The 27800-nt window shown below is 36.4% G+C and overlaps 1 protein-coding gene across 2 annotated transcripts in view; it reads left to right on the top strand.

Annotated features, from left to right (window-relative positions):
- Nucleotides 1-27800, top strand: part of USP9X (ubiquitin specific peptidase 9 X-linked) — a 96553-nt gene that overhangs the window by 41318 nt on the left and 27435 nt on the right. For both annotated transcript variants that reach the window (XM_057378237.1, XM_057378236.1), the window contains exons 12-25: nt 1247-1453; nt 2290-2426; nt 7604-7737; nt 12349-12436; nt 14023-14365; nt 15776-15871; nt 17800-18011; nt 19512-19752; nt 19966-20115; nt 20220-20340; nt 20812-20942; nt 21198-21476; nt 24563-24688; nt 26636-26761. In XM_057378237.1, the coding sequence (XP_057234220.1) occupies nt 1247-1453; nt 2290-2426; nt 7604-7737; nt 12349-12436; nt 14023-14365; nt 15776-15871; nt 17800-18011; nt 19512-19752; nt 19966-20115; nt 20220-20340; nt 20812-20942; nt 21198-21476; nt 24563-24688; nt 26636-26761 (2391 nt within the window). The remainder of the gene's footprint in view (nt 1-1246; nt 1454-2289; nt 2427-7603; nt 7738-12348; nt 12437-14022; nt 14366-15775; nt 15872-17799; nt 18012-19511; nt 19753-19965; nt 20116-20219; nt 20341-20811; nt 20943-21197; nt 21477-24562; nt 24689-26635; nt 26762-27800) is intronic.

Here is a 27800-nt window from a genome sequence, read left to right as displayed (position 1 = left end):
ATGTGTAGCAACTGYCTGTAAYATTTAATTCTAGAAARGTTRTTCTTTAATGAGCACTSCTTGTGAAATTTTCTGTTTACTTGSTGTCTGAAACAGTGGCTGCTTATGTTTGWTTAGTAGACAGTTTTGTTTTCTGATTTGAACACCTTGATTTGAATACCTTTTTGCATTTGTTCCAAATTAAGAAGTATTGGTGATTTAGTAAATTATGTTTTTCTCCTGGCATTAGAGTAGGTTTTGTCAGGTTTACCGGGCAGTGCTACTTTTGATCTTTTAARTAGAGGAGATCAAGGACTTCCGTTCCCCACTCCCCCAACTTCCTCTTTATCATGTAATATCTTTTCTCTSTTTAGCTTACATTCAAAATGAAACAGTCTCAGGAAGATAAAGCTGAATGTTTATAAACGCATAATGATTTGTTTGAAATGACAAAACAACTTRTTTCTGAAAGTTTATGTTACTCACYGGCTTTTATGTATAACATTTAACATTTGCAGCTTCCAGTAGTGGTGCTCTCTGGCTTGTTTTACWGTTTCACTTTCAGGACATGATCTGCTGTACTGAAGAATGCAAGCCAGCTTTGTAGACTCTGTTTTCWGTTTTTAGATAAATGCATTATAGTCATACTTCKGCTTACATGCAATTTGTGCTTTGTKTTGTGTGGCCCTGTAGTTTGGTGAGTGTGGATCTAATGTTCTGCTTTTCAGATCCTGAACTCAGTGCTTAGGAATTCTGTCTGTAAACTGTGTGKTTGACCTTGAGAGAGGGATATAAAGTGCTGTTATATTGAAAACTTATTCAGGAAAATAGTTTCAGTCAGATTCAGAGGCACGAGGGATATTAAAATTTTACCTATGTAGTGATTATAAGTTATTTAAGAAATGTTATTTAAGCACASGAGTTTTGTGAAAGCACTTGAAAGAAACAGCTGAGTCCAGTCTGATTTTTGGTGAACTTGTCAATGGTAATGTTAACTTTTACAAGCACATCTGTGATCTTTATTTAAAGAGCCACCTTTTTAAGCTTCAAGTTGAATATGCTGTAGTTGCAAATTCTAGAAGAGCTCTTCAGTTGTGTCTGGCTTATGCGTTGCTCTAATTTGCTATTTATTATTAATGACAGGAATTTATGTGAAAGTTCTTGATGTAGTTGCAATCATAGTTGAATCATTTGTTAATGGTGCAGATTATTTGTGGATTTTTTTTTTTAAAAAGACTTTTGTAATTGTTTTTAAATATTGTCTTAGGCAAGTTGGACGAATGCAAGCAAGAAACAGCGTGAGAAACTGCTTGAGTTAATTCGTCGCCTTGCAGAGGATGACAAGGATGGTGTGATGGCACATAAAGTGCTGAACCTTTTGTGGAATTTGGCTCATAGTGATGATGTGCCAGTTGATATCATGGACCAGGCTCTTAGTGCCCATATTAAAATCTTAGATTACAGCTGTTCACAGGTGAGTAGTCCCGTATGAAATCAATCACTGAGTTTCTTTCCATTCCCCAAGAAAAAWTCAAGATATTTGGTAATTTAACAACAGTGTTATTTACATAAATTTGTATGGTTCTACCAACATCCTGGCACTTTTAAAATGTTGTAGGACATATTTTAATTAACAGAAGTGGTGCTTCAGCGGGAGAGAGTGTAATACATCARTTTGCCTGTCTTGTTGCATTGCACACTGTAATGAGCACATTGGAAGAACTGSAAAAGAACCCTACCAAAATAAACAGGGAGGAAAGAAAAGCAGCTGCTCCCCTCACTTTGCTTTTTCCCAAACTCACTTATGCTAATTTGTTTCATTGGTTTTTGTTGAGGCTTTTTGTGCTGCTGAGTCCTTATCTGCTTTGTATAATRTTAGGAAGGACCTTGCAAGATCCCATTCAAGTTATTACACACTCTCCTTCCCCACCCAGACTTCTTTGGAAGTCTGCCAGAGTAGTAATTCATTATGGTTTGAAATGAATATATTATCCATCTTGTTAAGAAACAGTTTCTCATTGTTTCTTGATRTTTTATAACAGTTAGTAGAAATAAATGAAAGAGAGAGCAAATTATTTAAACACTTGTTAAATAAGTATTGAGTGCTTGAGTGCAAGGAGTTTGTAACACATGGGTATCTTCTGCCAGCATGTACTGCTGTTCAGATAGTTCTGTTATGCTTTTATGCTTCAGAACTCGGGTGATCTAGTATTTGTTTGACTTTGTATGTTCTATCTTGGAAATAAAGAATGGGAATTATGATAGTTCTGCTATATACTTGATTTTGATTATAAACTGCTGTTCTTTAAGGATCGAGATACACAAAAGATCCAGTGGATAGATCGTTTTATAGAAGAACTTCGCACAAATGACAAATGGGTCATTCCTGCACTGAAACAAATTAGAGAAATTTGCAGTTTGTTTGGTGAAGCACCCCAGAACTTGAGGTAAGACTGGAATTCAAGTAAAAATTTCTCTATTAAAAATTCGATGGGTTGAATGAGGCAAATCTAAATTTTTTTTTACAAGAGGTTGGGAAAGTCTAGGTAAAACCATAACCTGTGTTGGAAGATGTACTTGAGTTTGTTCTAGTATATATGAAGAGTCTCTAAAAATTCAGACACTAAGTGCAGTARGAGACCTTTAATGCCTTCTTCAAATATGCTTTTAATCATTTTTATAGTAGTCTTGTGGAAAATCTGAGTTTCTTTTTCAGTTATTCATGGACTTCTCTGCCTAATATTGTAATTAGCTTACATAGCATAAGTATCTTCTACATGAATACAAGCCTGTATGGGTATGTACACACACAAACATACCCACCCATCTCTGTTCTTTGATGATAAATTCATGCAGGTCATTYAGTTCATRTGCTTGAAATCAAAGGTGACTTWATGGTCAGGGAGAAATTCTCTACTGATTTTCTCTCCTGAAAGTATACATTAGAAATGTGTGAAATTCGTTTCATTGGGTGAGGGGATTTGTTTGTTTTTTGTGGGGGGTTCATTTGATGTTTGTTTTTAAAAGGAAGAAATAATGAGAAGCCATTATCAATTTGGACTTGTTAAAGTGTATGTGACTGTTTTTAATTATTTTTAATGTCTTCTCCCTAAGAAGTTGCTGAGTCTGTGCCCTAACAGTATTTGTATCCACATCAGAATTTTTACAAGCTCCTGAAAAATATTGTTGTTTTATCAGTGTTGCACAATTGCTTTAATTCTTGTAAGCAGATAAAAATATTCAGATCATTGTTGCTATTACAGTCGGCTCACCAAGAAGGATCAAATCAGGGAAAGCTGATGAAAATAAGCCACAGTTTGCACAACACTATCTTCTTATACTGATACCATTTTCAAGAGTGTGATAATGTGTTGTATTCCTGGCTTTTGAGGTTTCCTTTATTCATTTAGTTTGTAATGTATTTCCCAATTTTTCAATATATTTTAATCCTTTACAGTTTTTCATTAATGATTGCTTGAGATTTATCCAATAAGACYACGAAGTTACCTGCTAATTAGCTGAAAAGTCTCTTTTCTGTGTCTTGGAATTCTTAACCTTTTCCATGCTGTAAGATCCAGACAAATCAAGCTGCCTAGTTATTTGAAGTAATTGTTCAAGTTGAATCCTTTTAGCACAGTGCGGTAGCAAAGATGCTTTGCTTTAAGTAGTTACTGAAGCAGAGCTCAGTCAAGGCACTGAATTAGGTTTCTGCTCTGAAGTAATCTYGGGAGAACTGAACTTATTTTGATTGTGGAACTGTAGGTTTCCACAATCCGCAGGTGTATGTTCTGTGATATAGTTAGATGGCTTGAATGTCTCTCTTTTTTTTGTTTATTAGACCATCTCTTCCTCAGATTTCAGGGCAGTATGTATGCATTGCACTATCTAAAGCACCTCATTTTAATGCAGAATTTGAAAACAGATATGGCAGGAAAGTGAACTTGGAATTCAAAGTTTTAATCAAGAAACTTAAAAAGACATCTTCCTGTGGAGAATCCTTTGCTAGCAAGATACTGTCRAGGGAGTTGTGTTAGTCAACAACTAAAACAGGTGTGCCTAGGTGTCCGGAAATCTGCTGAGTGAAAACATTGTTTTGAAATAATCAGTGACTTCCCCGCCATCTGAATTTTCTGATAACTCTTAATGTTGATACCATTTGGAGACTGTAGTGCATGCATGCAATATCTGTTTCTATCAGTTTATCTTATCTGACTTACAGCTTTAAACTCTAGCATCTTTCTAGAATTTGAAGTGAAAATAGGTCAAAACAAGTGTTCATGACAACTGCCTCACAAACATGTAACAGAGCACATATTCTTTACGCTACTCTTTTGGGGTGCATCAGCTGATTGTGCACTGCAATGGAAAGTTCAGTCCAGATCAGCAAATGCTGCTGATTCTTGGCAAAAATATGCATAAATTATCTTATGCCATTGGCACYGTAGAAATTCTTTTGAGGGGGAGGTTTTAATTGTTGCTAGTTATTCATGCAGTTGAACAAAGTGATGAATTGGTTATACAATTGCTGTGGCAAAATTTATCTCCCTGACCACAAAGAAACGATACATGTGTCAGGAAGCTCAGCTTAACCAGAATTGCACCAGAAAATAATATTTGTGTATGTACAAGGACTCTTACGGGTGCAAAGATGCWTATTAATACTCAGGAATAGTCAACATTATTACTCAAACTACTGACCTTTAGTTTACAGATAATGCATCTTAATTTTCTCTGTGTTGTATGGTAGAGCATCCTGTAGACCACTATCAAGTGCTTAAGTTTGAACTGTGTCTCCWTGAAGAGTAGCAGATCAGTCTCTTAAATTACTTGCCCAGAAGAATTACCTGAGCACTGAGAGTTCAGGGGTTTCATTAATGCTTTAAGGCAACAGCGATGCTTCAAGTAACTTTTTAGCCTAAGCAGTAGAATTTGTGGGGATGGTCACTGCGATTCAGATTTTTAATCCAAATAGTCTGCACTCTTGTAGCAGTACACAGCAGTTGTTCAGTTAACCCAACAATTTCCATCTTCAAAAGCTGAGTTACATGTGTAGTATTATATTGTGACATATGTGTGCTGATAAATAATTTGTTTTAATCCATTTTAATTGTTTGGAATTTTGCCTTTGCCAGTTTGCCAGTATTTTTCTATTAGATAAGGATTCTAGTTATGTCCTTTTTCATAACRCAAAATACTTTGTCATCCCATCCAAAATGCATTCTTTTTCTTTCTATACATTGGCCTTTGGTATTCAYGTAGTATAAACAAAGTGAAAACACRAGTTTTGCTGTTAACTTCAATTTTTCAAGCTCCTCAGTTATTACACATTAATGAGTGTGCAGTAATAATATTAAAGGTTAAGTGGTTGTGTCCCAATGGCAGCATCATATTAGTCTAACCTTAGATGCTTAAAGAAAATTTTAATTGCATGTAGACTTTGCCTTAATACTAGAAAACATGCTAGAAGCTCTTGTCAGATTGGCTTTTTTTCCTGTTCTTTAAAAACAATCATTTTGCATTTGAGTCCGTCCTAGCAGTGAATCAAAATGACATCTTAAGTGCTGCTCTCTATCACTGTTACAACAYATAACTCAAGTATTATAATTATGAAGCTTTTAGAAGTAGTTGCTAACCAAGATGAATCCGTGTGCAARTGTACAGTTTGTGCATGTGGTTGAGAAAGGAGAGAAGTAAAAGATATGTAACACAGAAAGAACATTGTCTTCTGCTGATAAAGCTTTGRTTTTGCTGAACTGTGTGAGATTGATACAAATGCATAATATTACAAATATAAATACACACTCTGACATCTTTGATCCCACAAAATATCCCATCTTTGTTTTGTATTTCCCAAATAGTCGGTGTTCTTATTTACTGTTACCTTTTGTTAATGTCCTCTGTCTAGAGGTAACATCTCTAAAATAGAYATCCAGTCTTTTACTGGTTTTGCTGCTGCTTTCTTCTGGGTAAGGAGGTTGGTGGAGATGGAATGAAACAGAAAGTTTCTTAAAGTGAAAACAGAGAATGTTCTYAATACACGAAGTCCTGTATATTTTCTTTTTTTTATGCTTCCATTCGTTTTGTTTTCTTTCTGACAAATGTCTGGGTATTTGGGGTTTCTTTAACACAATTTGTGTTTGAAGTGCCCCTTATCAAACTATTTTAGAAAAATCTGCATGTTAYGAAATTTAATCTTCTGAAAACCACAGTGCTTAGCAAGCCAAATTGTGTTGGTTGCAGGTAACAAAATTATTGGCAGAATGTTGATGGCTTCTGTCTTTTAAACCCCGATGGACACTCATCTTTGGCCAAGGATGAATTAATCCGTTGCTGTTACTTGTACAGTGAAATGTAGTTATCAGCTGCAAGATCAGTGTCAGCTGATGCTTTAACTGGGATTTCTTGCCTTCCCCACTGTTCCCTAAAGGTGTGGCAATCCTGTAGAGTGTAGTAGGTCATGTAGTAAGGAATACCTGATTCCCAGGAAGGATGAGAATTCCTGCCTGTAGTCCATTCAGCTAATTCTGAGGTCTACTTTTTTAAGTGTTGGTGGAAAGGAGAACAATTCTGAAATTACATTTGTCTTTCTTCAGAGCAGGCTATGGGATCAGCTGAGTGGCAATGAGGAATGCTGCTCTTCYCCCTGACACCCACTTGTTTTCTTATTTTCTCTCTTTACCATGGAAGAGCAGCACTAGTTTGCCTGATTTATGCTGTCAAGATCAGTGCTCTGATCTACAGCTTCAGCARTTGAGACATTTTGAGAATGTTCTGTAGAAGTGATGAGTTCCCAGGCTCTAGAATTTGATAGTGTTCATGTGGGTCTTGGGCCAAGCTCTATACTTTCTTTTGCAATTAACTTTTGTAATCTGAATATATCTAGTGTTGTTTAAGAGCAGCGTTTTTGGTCAGGTCTTGATAATACACTGAACTTATAATCTAATTATTTATTTGTAATATTTCCTTTCTTGGACTTTTCTGGGCTTTTTTAGGTCGTATGCTCTGTGTAACTGCTCTTTTTGTTTGTACCAACATTTTTTTCACATAGTTATTTTTAGGAAAAAAACCAATACTGGTTATAGGATTTTTTTATTGTTATAAAAAAGCAATACTGGTTATAGGATTTTTTAAGTATTGAAATAATTGGTGTGATTATTGGGTGCTGTACTTTCACTATAGTCTTAGGTTTTACTTGGTGTTTTAATATTAAATATAGAAAAGAGTATCAGATGGCCATGAAAGAAGCCACCATTATGTGTGTGGTAGTTACACTGTAGTTGAGGGTCCCTGTCTTCTCTGTGCACTTTGGGCAAGTATTTATTAATCTTATGTCTTGCTGCAATTACTCCTCCCCAGCACACTGAGCTGCTCAGATTGCTGTGCTGTTTTTCATACAAAGTATAACTGTATAATCCTCATAAATTCGCTGCTTTTRGTAACTGGTAAGAACYGTTGATATGTCAGAAGATAGAAAAACATTGTCAGAAACTTAATCTTTGTTCTATTTGAGATCTTGTAGGAAAATTTGGATCTTGCATCAAATATGTGTTTCCTAAATTGGTTTCTGAACTGTTTGGTGCAAAACTTCTCTTCTTTTCCTCTAACACTTTTATTTTAATTTCAGTCAAACTCAGCGAAGTCCCCACGTRTTTTACCGACATGACTTAATCAATCAACTTCAGCACAATCACGCCCTAGTTACACTGGTTGCAGAAAACCTCTCTGCCTATATGGAAAGCATGAGGCAATATGCTAAAGGTAAGTTTTAACATCAAAGTTGCTTCATCAAATGTAGAATTCCAGTTGAAAATGGAATTAAAAMCAAATTCCCATAATGAAATAACTGTCAAGTTTATTTGTTTAATTTTTAAGCATCTGTGGAGTTAGCYTTTGTGGTAACTAAATGGGTAAGAAAAGCTTAAAATACTGATTTATTTTTTTATAATTGAAAATGTGTGTTTTGCAGCAGAATATGAGAAAGTGGCAGCTCTCATTTATCTGTGGATTGATAAAAATCRCCTTGCCCTACTTAGGCTAGGGTGGGTTTTTTTTCTGCAAAGTCCTAGTAGTAAAAGTTGTTTTGAATTTTGAAGGCTACGTAGAGAAGTTTTTTTAATCATCTCAACTTGAAGCCAGTATTTGGAATTTGTCAGGGAGAAGGWCTTTAAACCATAAGGATCTAATTTCTTTTTTCAGTGTAACTCCCACTTCAGTTCGGGCTTTCTCACTGCATTTGTTATTAGCAGTACTTGGGCAGCACATTGTGTTAGTATTCTTATAGTTTAGGCTTAATTCAGCCCTTTGCTGATGAATTTACCCTCTTACTCTGGATTAACTTTTAGCTACTGAGATAGAAGTGTGCAAGTAAAGGAGAATGGTGGACCAGGAAACTACACTGGACCACAGTTCTTTAATATAAAATTAAGCCAACAGAAGTGAAAKGAGGAGATTCATGCCCCTCCTTCCTCACAATTGACTTTATTGACTGGAACCAGGGACTGTTCTATCCTGGCCTCATAAMAGCCTGTCAGCCTTTCTGTTGCATCTCAAAAATGACACAGTATGTTCTGGAGTGATTCAATGTAGGTCGTTCAGAGAGGACAGGGTATTTGCATACTGGAAAGCTTGTATCTGTCAGTTGCCTTTTGGAATTCCTGTGTTTTGGAGTATTAAATATAAAACACATTTATATAAAAGATAACCAAAATACATCCTTGAGGGCTTGTGTGAATAGGGGTGCTCTGGTCCCTTCATTGGTCATGTCAGCAGGGTGTAGGTCAATGAGAATAACATTCTGTTAAATCTATATTCTGCAGCTGAGTTTCACTATTTAAGAATACATGGGGAGGTTACCCTAATTTAAGTTCCTTAACTAATGATAGCATTGCRCTCATTAATGTTAAAATAATACTAAATTATTATTTAATAATACTAAATTATCTGTTCTCAAGCCATAGTGTCTTAGGCTTCATCTTCACAGGAAGATGGAATAGAACAAGTCTAATGTCATGTATCTTCTGTAAGCTCTTGGAGTGCTCTTTAACTTTGATAACATGATGTGGAAATGAAATTTTGTTTGTATTGAACATCACATTTTAACTGTATTCGTAGCTTATAATATAATCTGTATTTCTATTCTCCTTTTTCTTGGGGTGTGGCCACCTGCGAAATCTGGGGTTTGACCTCAGGGTTAGGAAGGAAATAGAATCAACAGCAGTATTCTAATGCAGTGCTGTCTTTGTTCAAAAATAGCCTACACACACTATTCATGTAGGAACTATTTTTCATTAACTTTGATTATTTTTAAGTCTCAAGCCAAAAGGTCATTTTTGAAAATATTGTTTATCTATCAGATTGTTGATGGCAGAAGAATTAGGCTGATGTCTTGCATGATTCTTTTCTTTTGCCAAAAGCCAGCATCTCATTGCCTGCCCCTGTCTGACTATAATGACTCAGTTAAGCAGTAATACAAACATCTTCARTGCAGTAGGAATTACAAGTATGTAAGGGGTTTAAATTTAATCTAATTGCAAAGCAATTAAATTGTTCTTTCTTGAGACAAAGCTGCTGCAGAACTTCCCATTTGTATCCAAGAACAAAAACAGATGAATAATAGTGTGGATTTTTTTTTTATTAGATGCTTTATTACATTATTAAGGGCAAACAGGAAACCTTCCTCATGTTCCAGATATTGTGCTAAGACTGTAATCCACGGTTCCTGTGTAAAAACTTTTAATTTTCAGTTTTAAATACTAAATAGAGCAGAACATAGAGTACTGTGAAGTCTGTCTTCCATGCCTTCATGGAGGAGGAGAAAATATGCCAGGGGGCCAAATAAATGAAAGAGACTAAATGAAAGAAGATTATGCATGTGAGGACAGAAAGAACTGGAAACTGTAGAATTAAGCTTGACTGGAGAAGGTGAATGAGGCAGAGGGAGAAAATTCAAAGCAAACATCCAAACAAATGCCCAGGTCAAACAAATGCCATAGAAATAAAAGGTCTGTTGTCTACAGATATTCTTGGCAGTTAACACTGTAATTACAGTGTAATTTGGATATTTTAAATTAATGTTGAATTTATMATGTTTTTGTTTTTCTTGAAGTCTTCCATAACTGTGTTCAGTATTGAATAACTCTCATGTTATTCACTAATGCTTGGTGTTTTCTGGGATACTCGCCTTTTGTATGTTTGCCTTTTTAAGGTTAGAGGACCCTAATGATGTTTCTGAATTTTTTTCTGCTCTCTGTGATTTTCTCTTCCACTGAACTTATCCTTTCCTCCAGTTCTGCAAAGTGTTCCATGAGATGAAACAACTTCTCTTGCATTCTGYAGTCCTGAAGGAGGTCACAAAAAGTTTCATCTTTTGAAAGATCTTTTGAAAATTTTGAAAATTTTGCTAGTCAATTCTCCTTTGTCTTTGTTTTTCTGCAGCAAAATATCCAAAAGTGTTAATGAAATGTAGTTATTTGTAGAAATTGTGCCATATGATCTTCTATGTGTCTTTATCACTAATCAAACCTAAATTTTCAACCACTTGTTTTCTGCTCCAGTCTGTAAAGAGAACAATTAACGTCACGCTTTGACTTGCTGTGGGATGCACAGAGTAGAAAACAAATCCAGTAAATGTAGAAAGAATATGGTACAAAAAATATTTAGTAAAGTGGAATTTTTTTTTGTTTGGAGATTTTCAGAATTCTGAAGAACATMCATACTGTCTTTGGGCAGCTGGCTSGCTTTGAATGCTTGACTTCTCCTGTCACTGCCACTATTGATGTTGTGTCTGTGAATTAAACTCTAGTCTGGAAGAAAAAGCCTAGATAATCCCTGCAGGGGAAACAAGAAAACACCACCACCTCCCCCTCAACAAATCAAAATCAAACAAAAAACCCACCTAAAACACRCAACTCATTACTTCAAGTAGTGAGTTTTAATTTCTCTGTAGTGTGCTTATCTACCCTATTTTTTTCTGTTGTAGCCACACCGTATTTTACTGGTTTTCTACTAATTCTTAGATAATTTTTGTTTAGATACTTTTATATTATTTCTTCAGTTTGTTTTGGTTTGGTTTGGTTTTCACATTTATCCTTTCACTAATTGCTAATTGACCATTTAGGATCACTTCATGAAGCTTATAATTTAAAATTTTTAAGTATTTCTGATGAACATAATGTCTCCAGTTTTGCAGACATGAGTTAACTACAGGTCTTCTGTTTCCCCTGTTATTTGATTTTTAAGGTAGTGTACCTCTAACACTTGGATATAGAGAGTAGTATTTATGACATTTATTGTTCTCTTTATTTTTGAAGCACTGATGCACTTCAGCTATTACTTCCTCCCCCTTCCTAACATAATAGGAGATACTGATTTTCAGCTCTGAAGATAAATTTTAGTATTAGTGTTGATGTTGTTACGAGATCGTCTACCATGGCTGGGTCACCTTAGTTAAAGGCAATCTGTATACCTTTGCAAATAACAAATATAGCATTAATTAGTTTATAAAGAAGCTCTCATAATGAATATGTGTCACAATGTAGTGCTAGATGAAGGTAATGCAAGTGCAGATCTGTGTTGTAGCTCTTTAATTTAAAGAATCTAAACAACAAAACAGCCAACCAAACACCACACAAAACCACACCAAAACATGTTCTTATGAAGCAGTTTCCTATTTGTTAAGAAGTATTGTGCTGAGATTTGACAAAATGCAGCTAAAAGTTCGACTTCTTGCCTTACTTTCACATTACTTCTTCTGTTTCAAGTTTGTCAGTATTACAGGCATTTGGGGTTTTTATTTGGAAACTTGGAGTAAATAAAGTTGTTTTATACTTTCTCTGAGTGATACTGTGTACATAGATATGTATAAAGATGGTAAAGAAATGGAGTCATGATTTCCTCTGGAGAAGAAAAAGCCTAAAAACCAAGAAAACTGAAATTTTGGAAAAGATGCTGTGTAACTAAAACGTTCTTAGAAAAAAAAGCACTGGATAATTGAGTTATATGCTTGGTAAACTTTTATTTTCAACTGACTTCTGACTCAAAACGGACTATTGAAATTAGGAAAAATTGATTTGAATAAGTAGAGTGCAAGTTCTTAATTGTTCTGTAACACTTTCCATTATACTGARCAATGAGCACATGTATCTGCACATAATTGTTGATTTGATTATGGACCTCAGCAGTCTTTGCCTGTGCTCAGTTTAGGAAGAAGCATTAACTGCTACCTGACTGCTGAAAACTTTTCATACACCTCACKGAAAATGTACTGGGTTTGGATTATATTCAGACTAACAAGTTTCCAAACAGATKCTGTCTTTTGGAGTCAGCATGCCTTTTATGAATGTCTTGTCTAATAAAACTTTTTGTTTGCAGAGCATGGTGAATATGATCCTCAAACTGTGAGACCAGGAAGTAGATACAGTCATGTACAGGAAGTACAGGAGCGACTTAACTTCTTACGGTGAGTTTGASCCTGAATTTTTGTTTAACTTCTGTAAGAATACTTTAAATACTTTTTAAAATAAGAAACCCTTTGCCTTTCTTTCTCTTYTAAAACTATAATTTGTTTTGTTAACTTCTTTTAAAACTCAGATGCTAAAATACACTGAATGTTTTTTATTTGGTTTGCGTTTTTCCTGGGGGGCTTTCATGCTACTGTAAGAATATTCAAATAAAATTTATTAGGAACTTTGGAATCCAAGATTCTGATTCTGCACTAAGATTTGTACATTTTTTTTCTTGTGTGCAGAACCTTACTGACTTGAGTACAGTGTACAGTGGAAACAGTTACATTCCTATTGGGGCAACTTAGGTGAAAATTCCAAGTATTCCAAGTAGGGATATGGCCATATGTCCTTACTTGTGGCACACCAGATTTAAATCCATGATCATAAACTGACAAATATTTTTGTGAGTCACCACTGTTGTGTTGGCAGCATCTGAGCCCTAGAAGCAAAGTGCAATAAAAAATTACTTGGATGATTTTGGCCAGTTCCTGTTTAAGTAAAATAAGAAAACAAAGCTCTACTCATCATAGAGCTGCAGAATGTTGATGCTTTTTAAGCTAAGTCTCTCTCAGCTTTTTCCTACTTGATTTTAACATTTTTTAGATGAGTAAAAATACTTAAACTCTCAAGTTATGAACTATTTTTTCCTTGTTTTCTAAGGGAGATTTTCTCTTACTTTTTCAAATTTTGCCTAGATTTTTCCTTAATTAAGCTGAAGTGGTAACTGTTTAATGAAATTACACAGTAGCATATGGGTAGCACACTTAATTTTTTATTCCTGCATGTTGAAAGTTGTTATTTCCTTAGATTTRAGTTGACCATTTGTATGTACAGAAATTTATGAAGTCCCACAGATGTTAGATGTAGAATATGTATGTAGCAATTTCTGAAAAGCAGTGCCATAACTTAGTCCCTGATTTCGTCTGCATAAAAAAAGTTTGAATCAGAGAAATTATTCTAAAGAACTTTGATTATCATTTGTTCCTCTTGAAGTATCCTGAGTGTTTGCTCTCAGAATTGACATTGTTAATAATTGTTTCATAATAATTGAACACAAATTAAAAGCTTGCTTAAGTAAAAGGAAAAATTTCCAGTTCATTAAATTCTGGTTCTGCTCCATGACATTGATATCGTTTTTCAGTTTTGCTAAAGCAAGTGTTAAAACATAGTGTATGATTACAGAATTAACTTGTTCTCATATGCTGTGACCTGACTTTTCAACTTAATAGTTTATATTAGGCAATGTGCATTTCTTTGTACATAATATGTAAACAATGCTTGGTGGTTTTGTGTAAGGCAATTTTTTATTGAATCATATTCGTTTTTTTGTTTGGAATATAAGGTCTTCATCCATTCAAACTTACTAAGAAATCATGGGGGGCTAATTATGAGTGGACTGATAAGATAAATAAAATTTTCATRCTTGTGATATATACATGTATAATGTGCATATCCACCTTTGTGCCTGTACTTTTTACTGAATTGTAACTCTGGATGTCTATTAGACAGTGTTGTTAATTGTCTCTTTGTTTTGCTCAAGATTTTTATTGAAGGATGGTCAGCTGTGGCTCTGTGCCCCTCAGGCGAAGCARATATGGAAGTGTTTAGCTGAAAATGCAGTTTATCTTTGTGATCGCGAAGCCTGTTTTAAATGGTATTCCAAACTAATGGGGGATGAACCAGACTTAGACCCTGACATTAATAAGGACTTCTTTGAAAATAATGTGCTTCAGCTGGATCCTTCCCTATTAACAGAAAATGGAATGAAATGTTTTGAACGTTTCTTCAAAGCTGTGAACTGTCGAGAAGGAAAACTAGTAGCAAAGAGACGAGCCTATATGATGGATGATCTGGAATTAATAGGATTAGACTACCTTTGGAGGGTGAGTTAATTGGAGGAAGTATCTGAAAGGTTAACTGCTAAGACTTTCTCAGTCTCTTTATRTTTTTAGTAATGTGTAATTTATTAGTAATGGACTGAAATTATGAAAATCTACTTCTTCCAACTAAATGCATGGCTTTTGACTCTGCTGTCTTCCCAGCAAATATGCAAGTTGGTAACTTTGCAGAATGATGTTTAATGGAAAGTTATTTGAAACACAGTACATTTATGTATGCACATGAATTAAACATTTGCCTATACTATTGAAGAAGAAAAGATCCTCCAGGTGAATTACCTATAGATTTCCCTTTTTTTCACATGCACATTATAATTAAACTTTGTTTCATGCACTTCATAAGCTATATCATGGCATKCCTTCTAGTGTGGTAAACTGGAGTGATTCTAGATTAGACTGAGTGATCTCTGGTCTGATTCTTTCTCTTATAAGGACAGCCCTTCAGCTGAACAGGGTTTTTTTATTTTTTATTTATACATTCTATATAACCACCTATTGTCTGTATATAGAATCTTCCTTTTCAATGGGAAGGTTGGAGTTTTTTATTGGTGAAAAACATCAGTATCTAAGTTGTTACTTAATTTTTCAGAGCATTTCTAGTTCTCGAGCTGCTTTAGAGCCCACAGTAGTGCACTGTGACATGATTATCATGGCTGTGTTTTTGTAAAATATGTACAGCAYCAGTCTTCAGTAATCTTGGCTGTGGCTTGTTGAAGGGTTAGGTATTTTAATCGTGGTGACAATAGTTAGAACCAAAGTAGATCACATTTTTTTATACAAATAAGTYCACACAGTGTTTGTGAACAGAGTCCCCACAGGATGTTTGCATGTTTTGGTTTTGGGAATCGGCTTACTCTGATCAGCATGACAAAACTCATGAAGCTTCAGCTCAGTGCCCTGTAGGGGTTGTCTGTAAAATGTGCTGTCAGATCTGGTGAATAGTAATTAAAATTTAGATTATCAGATTAGAAGCAGAATTGATTTGCTTCTCCCCCTTCCACGTGTTCACAGCCATTTAAATACCTGAAAATTCTGATTGGAGATGCAGACTGTTGAAGCATCTGAAGAGCTTGTTTTGTTATTCTCTGAAACAAGAGAATATTTGGAATATTGTGTGAACATTAATATATAAACACTAATTTTACTCTGTGTATAAAACATCAGCCTTTTTTGCCAACTCTGAACTTCAAACTGTTAATTCCTAATTTTTGCTCATATAATTACCTTTCWTGTAAGTTGTATTGATTGTATTTTGTAACTAAGTATTTTAGTCCCTTTTACCTCACAACATATAGACATACTATTGTGTTAAGATACTTAGGTCGTAGTTTTAGATTTAATTTTTATACCATCAAGTTTTAAGATGTTCTAATGCTTTCTTTTTAATTGTGCTAGGTTGTGATTCAGGGAAATGATGACATTGCAAACAGAGCAATAGACCTTCTTAAAGAGATCTATACTAATCTTGGCCCAAGGTTACAAGTTAATCAGGTAAGAAAAARCTACAGGAAAGTTGGAATATAATASAAAAATGGTCTTAAAAATCAATTTGGTGATACTTTCATAGTTGAAAGGTTAGAAAATAGTAAATAGTTTTCATGTTTTGGAGGGTGAGTCCAACCATCAGATTTTGGACAGATGGAGAACTAAAGTTTTTTCTCATATCTGCAGACTGAACTCAATAATTTTTCATACTAAGTTCRTCTGCTGTATTTGCTCTTTCTGCTCTGAAAACAGCTATTGTCATATGAGGAAAGCTTTTTGTTGAACTTTGAATTGTGGCACTTTCTCATACGARTATGTTCAGTKCTCAGTCTGTGGGGTGTTRTCACAAGCTAATGTAATCTGTTTTSTCTTTTGTGTCCCTKTCAGAGGGTCACTGGGTATCCATGTAATGGTCGWGCTGAGGTCTAGCAAATCAGATATTGTCTCCCTGCATTAATATTACCTGGGAACTCTGGTTCAGTGGACAGAGAAGAGATACTGAGSTTCTGTAAGGTCAGAGGAAGGGATGCCATCCACAGGGTCCTTGACAGGCTTGAGAAGTGGGCCCTTAGSAACCTCATGAAGTTCAGCAAAGCCAARTGCAAGGTCCTGYAGCTGGGTTGSGGGAATYGAGRGCAGCCCTGCAGAGAAGGACTTGGGGATGTTGTTTGATGAGAAGCCCAACCTGACCTGTTAATGTGCACTGGCAGCCCAGAGAGCCACTTGTGCCCTGGGCTCCATCAACAGCAGCATGGGCAGCAGGTCCAGGAGGGGGTTTCTGCCCTTCTGCTCTGCTCCACTCTGTGAGGCCCCACCAGGGCTGCATCCAGCTCTGGGGTCCCCAACACAGGAAGGATGTGGACCTGCTGGAGTGAGTCCAGAAGAGGCCATGAAAATAATCAAGGGGCTTCACACCTCTGCTGTGAAGATRTGGAGAAGACTTTCAGGAGACCATAGAGCAGCCTTCCTGTACCTAAAGGGGGCTGCAAGAAGSTGGAGAGGGACTTTTGACACGGGCGTGTAGTGACAGGACAAGAGGGAATAGCTTTGACCTGAAAGAGGGTAGGTTTCAGTYGGATATTAGGAAGAAATTATTTCTTGTGAGGRTGTTGTGTCACTGGAACAGGYTGCYAGAGAAGCTGTGAATGTCCCACTGCTGGAAGTGTTCAAGGCCAGGTTGTAAAGGGCTTTGAGCAGCCTAGTCTAATGGAAGATGTCCTTGCCCWTGACAGGGAGGTTGGAACTGGATRTTATTTAAGGCCCCTTCCAACCCAGACTATTCGACTATTCTGTAATTATGTGACTTCACAAATGTAATGGAGGAATATTGTCCTTTGGACAAGCTCCAATTGATAACTTGCCAGGTGTATTTTTTTCAATTACAATATTCTACTCGTCTTCAAAGCCACTTTCATAGTCTTCAGAGCTGCTGGTCTGCCAGATCCAGCACAGCTGCTCTAGGCAGTGAATTTACAGCCATTCAAGCTATATCTTACTGCAGTGGCAGATGGCTGGAGGCTTCTGCCTTGCTGTAGGTCTGGGTTTACTAAACATGCATCGATCTGTCCATCTGCACATGCTTAGCTCTGACTCTTCCAGAAGTCTTGGATTTACCTGCACAGAAGAATTCTTTAGTTTACTCTGAGAGGAGAAAGTGAAAGTCCAGTTTAGTGTTCTGTGTCCAAACTTTCACTTTTCCTATTTACATACATGCTGATGACATGAGATTTTTGAGTGCACACTAAATTAGAGCTATTTATTGATGGGAGTTGTGGGATAAAACGACTTTATTGAGTAAYTTACCTGTTTTGGTTTGAGGCATTTTTTTTCCTCTACCTCTGTTGGGTTATTTCCTTTTCCTCTATTGGGGTCTTCTTCTGAAAACAYAGTTTTTAATATGTCTAGTAATTGCACCACTTTCTTTATGTGATTAGGTAGCGATTCATGAAGACTTCATTCAGTCCTGTTTTGATCGTCTAAAAGCCTCCTATGATACTTTATGTGTGTTGGATGGAGATAAAGACAGTATCAATTGTGCAAGACAAGAAGCAATAAGGATGGTGAGAGTGTTGACTGTTTTAAGAGAGTATATAAACGAATGTGACAGTGATTACCACGAAGAGAGAACTATTCTACCTATGTCAAGGTATGTGTGAAAAAGCACTATTGTGATTTTGATTTCTGTTAAACTAAAATAGTACTAATAATATCCTTGTAATTTTTACATTCTGAAGGGTTTCTACTCAAGAAATGGTTTCAGAATTCTCTTTGCTAATACATGAAACTGTATTTTAAAAAAATATTTTGAAAGATCAGCCAAATACAGGTATATGGCAGGGATGGCAGACCTAAGAATCAAGTTGGCAAGTTTTTTTCTGTAACTAGTACAATGTACCTTGAGGTTCAGCTGGTTTGGATATAGWTCTTTATTTCAGATAATTACTTAAGAGCAGTATTATTCTTTACATTAGCATGGCCAAAGCTTTTTGGTTTTTCATAGTCTTATTATCCAAAAGCATATTGTTAAATGTATATCTTCACCTTCCAGAGTTGTTTACAGAGATCTTAATCTTACTTTGAAAGATAAAGTTTTTCATTATCTCTCTGTGAAGTATTCTGTAAGTTCCTCAAAAGAAGGAGAAAAAGAGAACATYACTTTGAAGTGTTTTTATTGTCTGTACACCTTCATTCTTCTTGTACTTGTTCTTGAGTGAAAACTTAGCTTAAATGGTGTCTGTCTCTGAATTTATGATGCAGCCAACATATTTTTAAACATGGTGGAGGTTTTCATCCCCTTACTTTAAATGCCCTTTTTGTCAAGAAAATTGAAGCAATTGCTATTTCTTCATGGTGTGTCAGTAATTTGCAGTGTTCCTACAGCTTTCTTATTGTATATATTGATTGATTAGTCCTAATGAAGTTCCCTTGTTGGTTGTGGGTGCATCTTTTTTTATAWGGGCTGCTTATTTGATTAGACTAATCTTTTATGGGCCTTGTTAACAAGGAGCTTTATGAGGAGGTTTTTTTGCCTTTTGTTGCACAGGATTAGTGTGTTGGGCTTATTTGTGCACATCTTTCCTAATGAGCTCCCTGCCATTGTGAGGAGTGTGATCGCTGCTAATGTGAAGACGTTTCTTCCATTTTTGACCACTTCAAACCTTTTTTAAAGGATTGTGATTTTAAAAACTGGAATTCTAGTATAAAACTTGTGACAGCTTTTGACAGAAGGCATTAAGGCTCAGTGACCTGATGGYTTTTTCTGATCTTGGTGTATTTAAAGCTGAGATGCTTTGCTGAAAGAGCAAAACATTGTTGCCAGTCTTATGAAGCGTTTGCACATTTTGATCAGGAAGTTACAAGACAGAGAAAATATCTCAGACTTCATAAGAGAATTCTAGAGTTTCTGTCAGTGTTCCTAACCTGACTGTGAATTTGACCGTATGATAAATGCACTTGTGCTGAGTGTGGCTTCTTGAAAGATTCTGTGTATACTGTTGCYATAGTTGCTGGGGCTTTCACAAAATCTTACTCTGGAAAATACCACATAAAGATTTGGTGTTGAAATAACTGCAACAAAAATTGCGGCAGGGAAAAGAATTTATTTCATGAGGGCAAAAGTAACTTTTCCTGGTTTATTTCTTTTCAGAGCTTTCCGTGGTAAACATATCACACTTGTAGTTCGTTTTCCAAACCAAGGCCGGCAGGTGGAAGATTTGGATATTTGGTCTCACACAAACGACACGATTGGCCAAGTGCGGCGTTGCATCCTCAATCGCATTAAAGCCAACAGTGCACACACAAAAGTAGAGCTGTTCATTGGGGGTGAGCTGGTAGATCCTGCAGATGACAGAAAATTAATTGGGCAGCTGAATCTCAAAGATAAAACGGTAAGTGTTACAGGCTGGGTATTTACGTCAATTCAGATATTGTTTCCCTTTTGAAAGGGAATGATTGAAAAATACCACACATGGGATCATTTATTTTTGTGTAATAGTTGAATTCTTCCTCCTTATATTATGCCATTARCATTATATCAAATGCTTATTTGGTAAAGAATCTTAATTTTTGCAGAGTATTAAAACTATGATTGTGTTTTTCAGCTAATTACAGCTAAGCTTACACAGATAAATTCTAATATGCCCTCAAGTCCGGATAGTTCTTCTGACTCTTCAACTGGTTCTCCGGGCAACCATGGCAATCACTACAGTGATGGTCCAAATCCAGAAGTTGAAAGCTGTTTGCCTGGAGTGGTAAGTATTTTCTGAAATTAACAGTTCAAACTATGTTTTGTCTTACACTTTGTCTTTGGCTAACAATTTTTATGGGATTTTTTTTTTAATTTGCTTATTTTTAGATCATGTCACTGCATCCTCGATACATCTCTTTTCTTTGGCAAGTTGCAGACTTGGGCAGTAGTCTAAATATGCCACCTCTTAGAGATGGAGCTCGTGTTCTTATGAAGCTCATGCCACCAGGTAAAACTTAACTTTATCCTTCTTTTTATCTTGTCATATCCTGTCTAATAATTTCTCACCTGATATATAAAAATGAAGATATGGGAGTATTTTCTACTTTCTGGTAATTTATTGATTCTGTAATTCATGATCGTTATCCTAATTAGGACTGTAAAAGATTTCCCAAGTAGTTATTACTAGTCTGCTGTATAAAGTTGCATTGTTGCAGTTGATGCTGGGGCTCAGTGCCACAGTGCAGTGRCAATGGGGAGAGGCATTGTATTTTAACGTGGTTTTGTAGCACTGCTTTAACAGGATCAGTTTTGATTGTAATAATCATTGCAGAGCACTCTGTAGTCTGATTTTGTGTGTAAGTTTTTGCAGCTGTTCTGATACACTTAAAATTTTTCAGGTTTATGATTGTAAATAGTATTGGCTTTTTGTGGAGTAGTTTTGTTGCAAAATGGTTATAAAGTTGTATTTTTATTGCAGATAACACTACGGTCGAGAAACTAAGAGCAATTTGTTTAGATCATGCAAAGCTTGGGGAAAGCAGCCTTAGTCCATCCCTTGATTCTCTGTTCTTTGGTCCTTCTGCCTCACAAGTGCTGTACCTAACTGAGGTTTGTGATGCTTTGTTTGTTCTTTAAAAATGTTCAATTCTCTCTGTTGCAATTCTCTCTGTAACATTATGAAAGCTTAAGATCAAATTCTGATTTGAAATTGACAGTTGAAAAYACTTAACAATTTACTGGAATAGACATGTATAGTCAGTGCTGTCAAAGCATTGCTTCTGTAGTATTGCTACATATTCTCATATTCAGTGATGTATATCCATGGTCCATTTCCATTAGTTAACTCTGTATTTTGTTCTACAGGTAGTTTATGCCTTGTTAATGCCTGCCAGTGCACCTCTGGGAGAAGATGCCAGTGACTTCCAATACAACTTCTTGAARAGTGGTGGTTTGCCTCTTGTGTTGAGCATGCTGACCAGAAATAACTTCCTGCCAAATGCAGATATGGAAACTCGAAGGGGTGCCTAYCTTAATGCGCTAAAAATAGCCAAATTATTGCTAACAGCAATTGGATATGGCCATGTTCGAGCTGTGGCAGAAGCTTGTCAGCCAGTTGTGGAAGGCACAAGTACAATTTCACCGGTAATATAAATCTTCCTTGCTGCAAATAGCAATGTGCTCTGTGTTTTATAATGTCTGCAGCAACATCTCTTTACTCTTCACTGAAAGTCTATTCTTTGGGTGTGTTACATGTCAAGAACTCGCAGGACTTTCTGATAATGTTGTCTTGCAATTCTAAAAAAGAGATGAACTTACTAAACTAATCCTATTTCTTAGTGGCTGCAAAAAGTTAGGTGTGAGGGTGCACTTGCTCTGTGTGTGATTTTCTATGGTTTGCATGGTTGTCAGTACAGGTAACTTCTCRTTTTTAGCTATATTTATCCATCTGGACAAAATGTGCTGGATAAACACATAATGGGATGGGTGAGCAGCTGGCTCACGGGTCGGGCACAAAGGGTTACTGTGAATGGGGTGACATCAGACTGACACCCTGTCACAGGGCTCCATCCTCATCATCAATGACCTGAATGCAGGACTGGAAGGGATACTGAGCAAGTTTGCACGTGATGCAAAACTGAGAGGAGCTGTTGGTTCCCTTGAGGGCAGGGAGGCCCTGCAGAGAGATCTCGATAAATTAAGACGACTGGAAAGTCACCAACCATGTGAAGTTCAAGAAGGGAAAGTGCTGGATCCTGCACCTGGGATGGGGCAATTCTGGATGTATGGACAGACTGAGGAATGAGTTGCTGGAAAACAGTGACATTGAAAGGGACCCCTGGGTATTCTACTTGATGGCCAGTTGAATGTGAGCCAGCAGTGCCCTGGTAGCCAGGAGAGACATCCCTGTCCTAGAGGACATCAGGCACAACATCACCAGCTGGGCAAGGGAGGAGGTTGTTYTGCTCTACACTGGGGTCACCTCACCTTGAGTCCTGAGGGCAGTTTTGGRTGCCATGATATAAGWCWTTAAACTATTAGTGTCCAAAGGAGGCCATGAGGATGSTGAAGGGCCTTGAGGAGAAGCCTGGTGAGGAGCAGCTGAGGGCACTGGGTCTATTCAGCCTGGAGGAGACTGAGGGGAGACCTCATTACAGTTACAGRTTCCTCMTGAGAGGGAGAGGAGGGGCAGGCACTGATCTCTGCTCTGTGGTGACAGGAGCCRMGGGAATGGCCTGAAGCTGTGTCAGGGCAGGTTTAGGTTGCGTATTAGAAAAAGATTCTTCCCTCAGAGGGTGGCTGGGCATTGGAACAGAGTCCCCAGGGCAGTGGTCACAKCTCCAAGCCTGACAGAGCTTAAGGAGTGTTTGGACAATGCTCTCAGGCACATGGTGTGACTCTTGGGGATGGCACTGGTGCAGTGCCAGGCATGGTACTGGATGATCCTTGTGGAGCCCTTTCAGCTCAGCATATTCTGTGATAAATGTGAGTTTCCCATTTGGAAGGTTCCATCCCAAATAGTTGCTTGATACATCAACCTACACTCAAGAATACACAGAGAGCCCCACTTCACAGCACTTAATTCCACAKTATTGACTTAAGATCCATCTCTGAAGCAGATGCCTTTAAATCTCAAAAATAAATACCTCTTCTGATTAGCTGCATGTCTTGGAAGACACATAGTTCTTTTTCAAGTAAATCAGAACTCTTAGTGATTACAAAGAGATGCAGATTCCTTTTCATGTCTCATGAGAGTATAATAGGAATATATTAAGGCAGATGTCTACCACCCTATCTTTCATCTGTTTAGAATGAGGAAATTTTACTGCCCTATTTTTGTAGAACAGTTATTCAAAGGGCARTTTGGAACACACATAACATCACTTGAGTCTTGAAGTATTGTTTGAAACAGACTTATGCTGACCTCTTAGGCGGTAGTAACATTAGTACACGAGTGCTGACTTCCACTATTTAGAGTTGCAAACATCTGATTTAATACTAACTGATTTCTTGGAAAAAATGCAGTTATTCTTGCTGTCAGCATCATCCTCTTTGAAGGACTTTGGTATTTTTTTTATTCCCCTGGGATGCAGGTGAGATTTATGAAAATCATTCATCTCTCTTATGGAAAACATAAATACCAAAGCATAACTTTCTGTCTTGGCTTTCCATCAGTATTTAAGAGAAAGAAGCAACCAAGGTTACATGTCTGTCTTTCAGTTACTGGTCCTTTGCTGTAACTAGTACCTTTAAAATTTTTACTTCTTTGTTTGCATAGAAGGTTGAATTAATAACGTAGTGAAATACAGTACACAGAACCTGATTTCCTCCATGTATATTGCTGTTGATCACTTCCATTAGCTTCCAATAGCTAATTGACTGTGGAAGCTCTGTAAGTCTTCAGTGGAGGTTCTGTAATTTTGCTCTGTTAATCAAGTGTCTTAGTGAAGGTGACAAAACTGTGACTATCACCAGACTTTACACAGCAGCCTCACAGTGTGTCTTTTGAGCAGCATGTGAGCATTTGAGATGGGTTTTTTGAATGAAATGGTACAGGAAAATGAAACTCTTTTGTTCTAACTTGTAACCACAGCACACCATCTTCTGTTTGTGAGAAGGAAAYCATTTCAGATCTGAACTGTCAAAACTATGAAGCTCTGGCAGACTAAGGAGAGAGGGATCTGTGCTCAAACCAATCAGAAAAGATAAAAACTTTGCTGTTTCTGTTTTAAAAATATTATAAAAAACAGGGACATAATTTAAACACAATTCTTAAGAGTAACCTAACTCAAATGTTTAAAATATACTTCAATATAGTAGAAACTGCAACCATATTCTGTCTGGACACTACTACCTAATCCAGAGGGAGACCCAATGTTTTACCAAACGTTTTCTTTCCCCAATCAACTGAAAAGGAAGGAGGTATTGTAACAGAAATCTGTTAATTTTAAATAATCTGATCAATAAACAAGCCCCAAACATAATAAGTTTGGAGCAAGTGCCTTTCCTCTTAACTACTTGTACTCTGTGATCATACCCTGCAGCACAGTGTCTTCAGATGGTATCTGTTTGAAAATGAGGAGATTTATTTATGTTGGCATTTGCACTAAGTAGTTTCCTTCCCAGGTCTTACCTACTTCTGCCAAACCTTTCCAAGTAACTTTAGATCTTCATATCTTTTTGCCTTTTTTTCCCATGTAAAAGTAAGTATGAGAAATACTTTCTTCCAGATAAACCAGGCTACGCATGACCAGGCAGTGGTGCTACAAAATGCCCTACAAAACATTCCTAATCCAACTTCAGAGTGCATGCTGAGAAATGTAGCAATACGTCTTGCACAGCAGATATCTGATGAGGTTGGTGAATTCCTTTCTGTATCACCTTTTTCCTTATAGCATCTTTTCTATTTTCTTAATCCTGAAATTTGTTGCTTTTGTGAGACATGGATTTTCCTTTTCAAATGTTTTAGGTAATCATCATATGAAAGATAAAAGTCTCAAATCATTGCCAGTGTATCTTTRTATATTGAAGATGCAGTAATGATACAAGTGAAAACCTCAGTGAGGCTAAAGAACACGCTTTGCAAACGTAATTGTCTTCTCTGTATGGTGTGGCCAAAGCCCATTTGGATCTGGAATCATGAGTCATGTTGAATTCAGTTGAATTCAGCAGGAGCTAAAGTCACWACTGCTTTAACTTCCTCTTCCATGTGCATCAGGATCTCTCAGTTTCCAGAGTGCAAARCTATCTCCAAAATATTTCTGAGATAWCTGGGTAGAAGATATTATCATCTTGGTGTTGACAAGTGCACTATCCCAGAGAAAAGGCAGTGTCTAAAGAAAGCACAATGTGCTGTAGTGAAAGACTGAGCCATCTGCCTTCCATCAGTGGTGGTTTTGCATCCATAGATGTAAAATCAGCCAGTTGAACTCTGATTTAATTAAATTTCTTCCATAGAAGAAATATCTTTTGAGGTGAGATGTGAGGAAAGGTTTTTTTAATTCTGCCTCTGTCTTTCTTAGAGGCCTGATAATAAATAAACTATTTTTCTTTCACTGAGCACTTCAAAGGAAACAAAATCTGAAAGTCTTTAACAGTATTGCTGTGCAAGTTTTGTGTGTAACTTTCTGAAATTATGAATACTGCTTTAGATCTAAATTTCATATGTATTGTAGTGTGCCTTGAAAGGTGTTTTCCTTTTCATGTTTTGATGGGCAAAGACTCTTTTCAACAGATCTCACAGTTTTTTAAAAAAATTAATCTGACATAGTTTCTATAGGCTGGGGAGAAGAGTAGCACAAGAGGAATCTTTCACCTTGTAAAAAATTGTTGACACTTGAAGATTTTAATACTAAAGTGAGATTAAAAAAATGGTTCTTGCGACACTTGCTGTAAGGTTGCTCTGCTTGTGACAAAGATAAAATGCCTTTTTACTTTGCTTGTAACTACTGTTACAGTCCATATCAGTACAAGAATGCACATTGTTCAGGTTTCCTGATGCAGATATTTCACTAGCTCAGCTTCTTAGAGTCCCCTTTTTTATTGYCTGAGCATTAGAAAAATGAGACTTGAAATCCTTGAGAAGTGTCTGCCATCTGCTTTTAGAGATTACCTGTTTTTTGACAATTCTATTTTGAATGTAGACTTAGATAAGTTTGGTCTTTTTTTTGGAAGTTAATGTGAACTATAAATAATAGCAGTTGTAGTATGATGTGTAATGTGTGTATATTAGTAGAAACTTCTGGATGTTAACCCAGACCATGCACAAAATACTGAGGAGTGACTCTGCATTCATAAGATACATGAGCTGTGTTCTTATTCACGTTCATCCCTCTGTGTCTTGGACATAAAGCAATCCATTTATATAATGATTGCACACTTGATAAGCATCAGTTTGTCAAGCTGGYTATCACCTAGCTTAGCATGGGGAGAAACCCTAAAATAAGATCAACTTTTTACATTGCGTAAGAGATTGGCTGCCTTACAGATGAATCCTTGGTGGTTTCTTGGGTTTTTCCCCTAAATAAARAAGGTTTTAGCATTGAAGTGGTATAAGAAGGCTGAGCCTTAGAATTGGAGTAGAATGCATCCTACTTTCTATTAAAAATGACATTTTACATAAGTGAGGTRTAAACACTCTTCAAGAAACATCAACTCTTTTCTATTTAAGGAAAAATTCTGTCTTTTAACATTTTAAATCTTATTTTTTTATAAAATTCATTTGTGGGAATTTAGAATCCATTGTAATGTTACTTGCACCTGTGTTTTAATGTTGCTTTAGTTCATTCCTCTTTTTTTTTCAGGCTTCAAAATACATCCCTGACATCTGTGTTATCAGGGCAGTACAAAAAATTGTTTGGGCATCAGGTTGTGGGTCAGTTCAACTGGTTTTCAGCTCGAATGAGGAAATTAGTAAAATCTATGAAAAGGTAAGAATTCCTGAGCAACTGCTTTTCTGTATAACTGTTTGTTTGTGTACAAAAAGGAATGTTGACCTGGTCAGGCTTAGAGTGTGATGAGCTTTTAGGTGGATACGATGATGTATTTCAGAATTGAGTGCATGTAATTGTCATAACAAARCTTAATTTTCTATTCCAGATTCCTTTTCTCAGTAACTGCTAAATTTTAACTTGGATCTGATGTCAGTTCCAAAATGCACCAGTTCTGTAAGCTGCTGTAACATGTTTTCAGCCCAGTTAGATTCTGCATCTAAATAAGGAATAAGCATTTCCTGCAATGCTAATTTTTCTAGTCTTCAAACTTAAAAGGTCTGTTCTACAGGAGTAATTTAAAGCATATGTGCAGTCTAGGAGGAGATAGAAGAACAAATTGATGTGAGAAGCATTGGAAAAAATAYGTAATTGCTAATTCTATTGGGCTTTTTCCTTCTCATTTATGGTTTCACATGTGGTTTTTATACAAATAGTTTGGAGGTGGGAGTTCTGTATCAGTACATTATCACCCACTTTGTGTTTTAAGTAATGTTGCTTACATTTATAGGAAATAATAATCTGTATTTTGACARTGATTTAAAAAAGCGTCTTCCCTTTCTTGTCTTAAAAATCAGGTTTGGTACTCATCAATACTTGTCTGAGAGAAAAGAAAAAGGAACATGTAGGGAGGCTTAACACTTGATGTATTTGCTGTTGTGCTTAAATGTTGCTGTGAGCATGACTTCTTCATGAAATAAATTGGGATTTGGGGKTTTTTTAGGTGATACTTGCATGTAAAATAGAGTTTAATTAGTGTGACAGTCCAGGCACACAAAGATAAGTTCCTATATCTATGCATAAGATGTTTTAAGAGCAGTAGTGCACTGGAGAAAATCTGCCTAAAAGAAAATAGACCTAAATGTGCTTTCTTAACATTTTTCTGGGTAAAAATTGTTATGTAAAAGTACTTTGAAGCAACTGAAGTTTTAAAAGAGATGAAATATATGCTGTGCATTATCAGTCATCCTTCAAAGGA

The sequence above is a fragment of the Malurus melanocephalus genome, unplaced genomic scaffold (assembly GCF_030028575.1).
Source record: "Malurus melanocephalus ecotype Western Australia unplaced genomic scaffold, MMel_1.1 scaffold_349, whole genome shotgun sequence".
Lineage (NCBI taxonomy): Eukaryota > Metazoa > Chordata > Aves > Passeriformes > Maluridae > Malurus > Malurus melanocephalus.
This window is presented reverse-complemented; position numbering and strand designations above follow the sequence as displayed.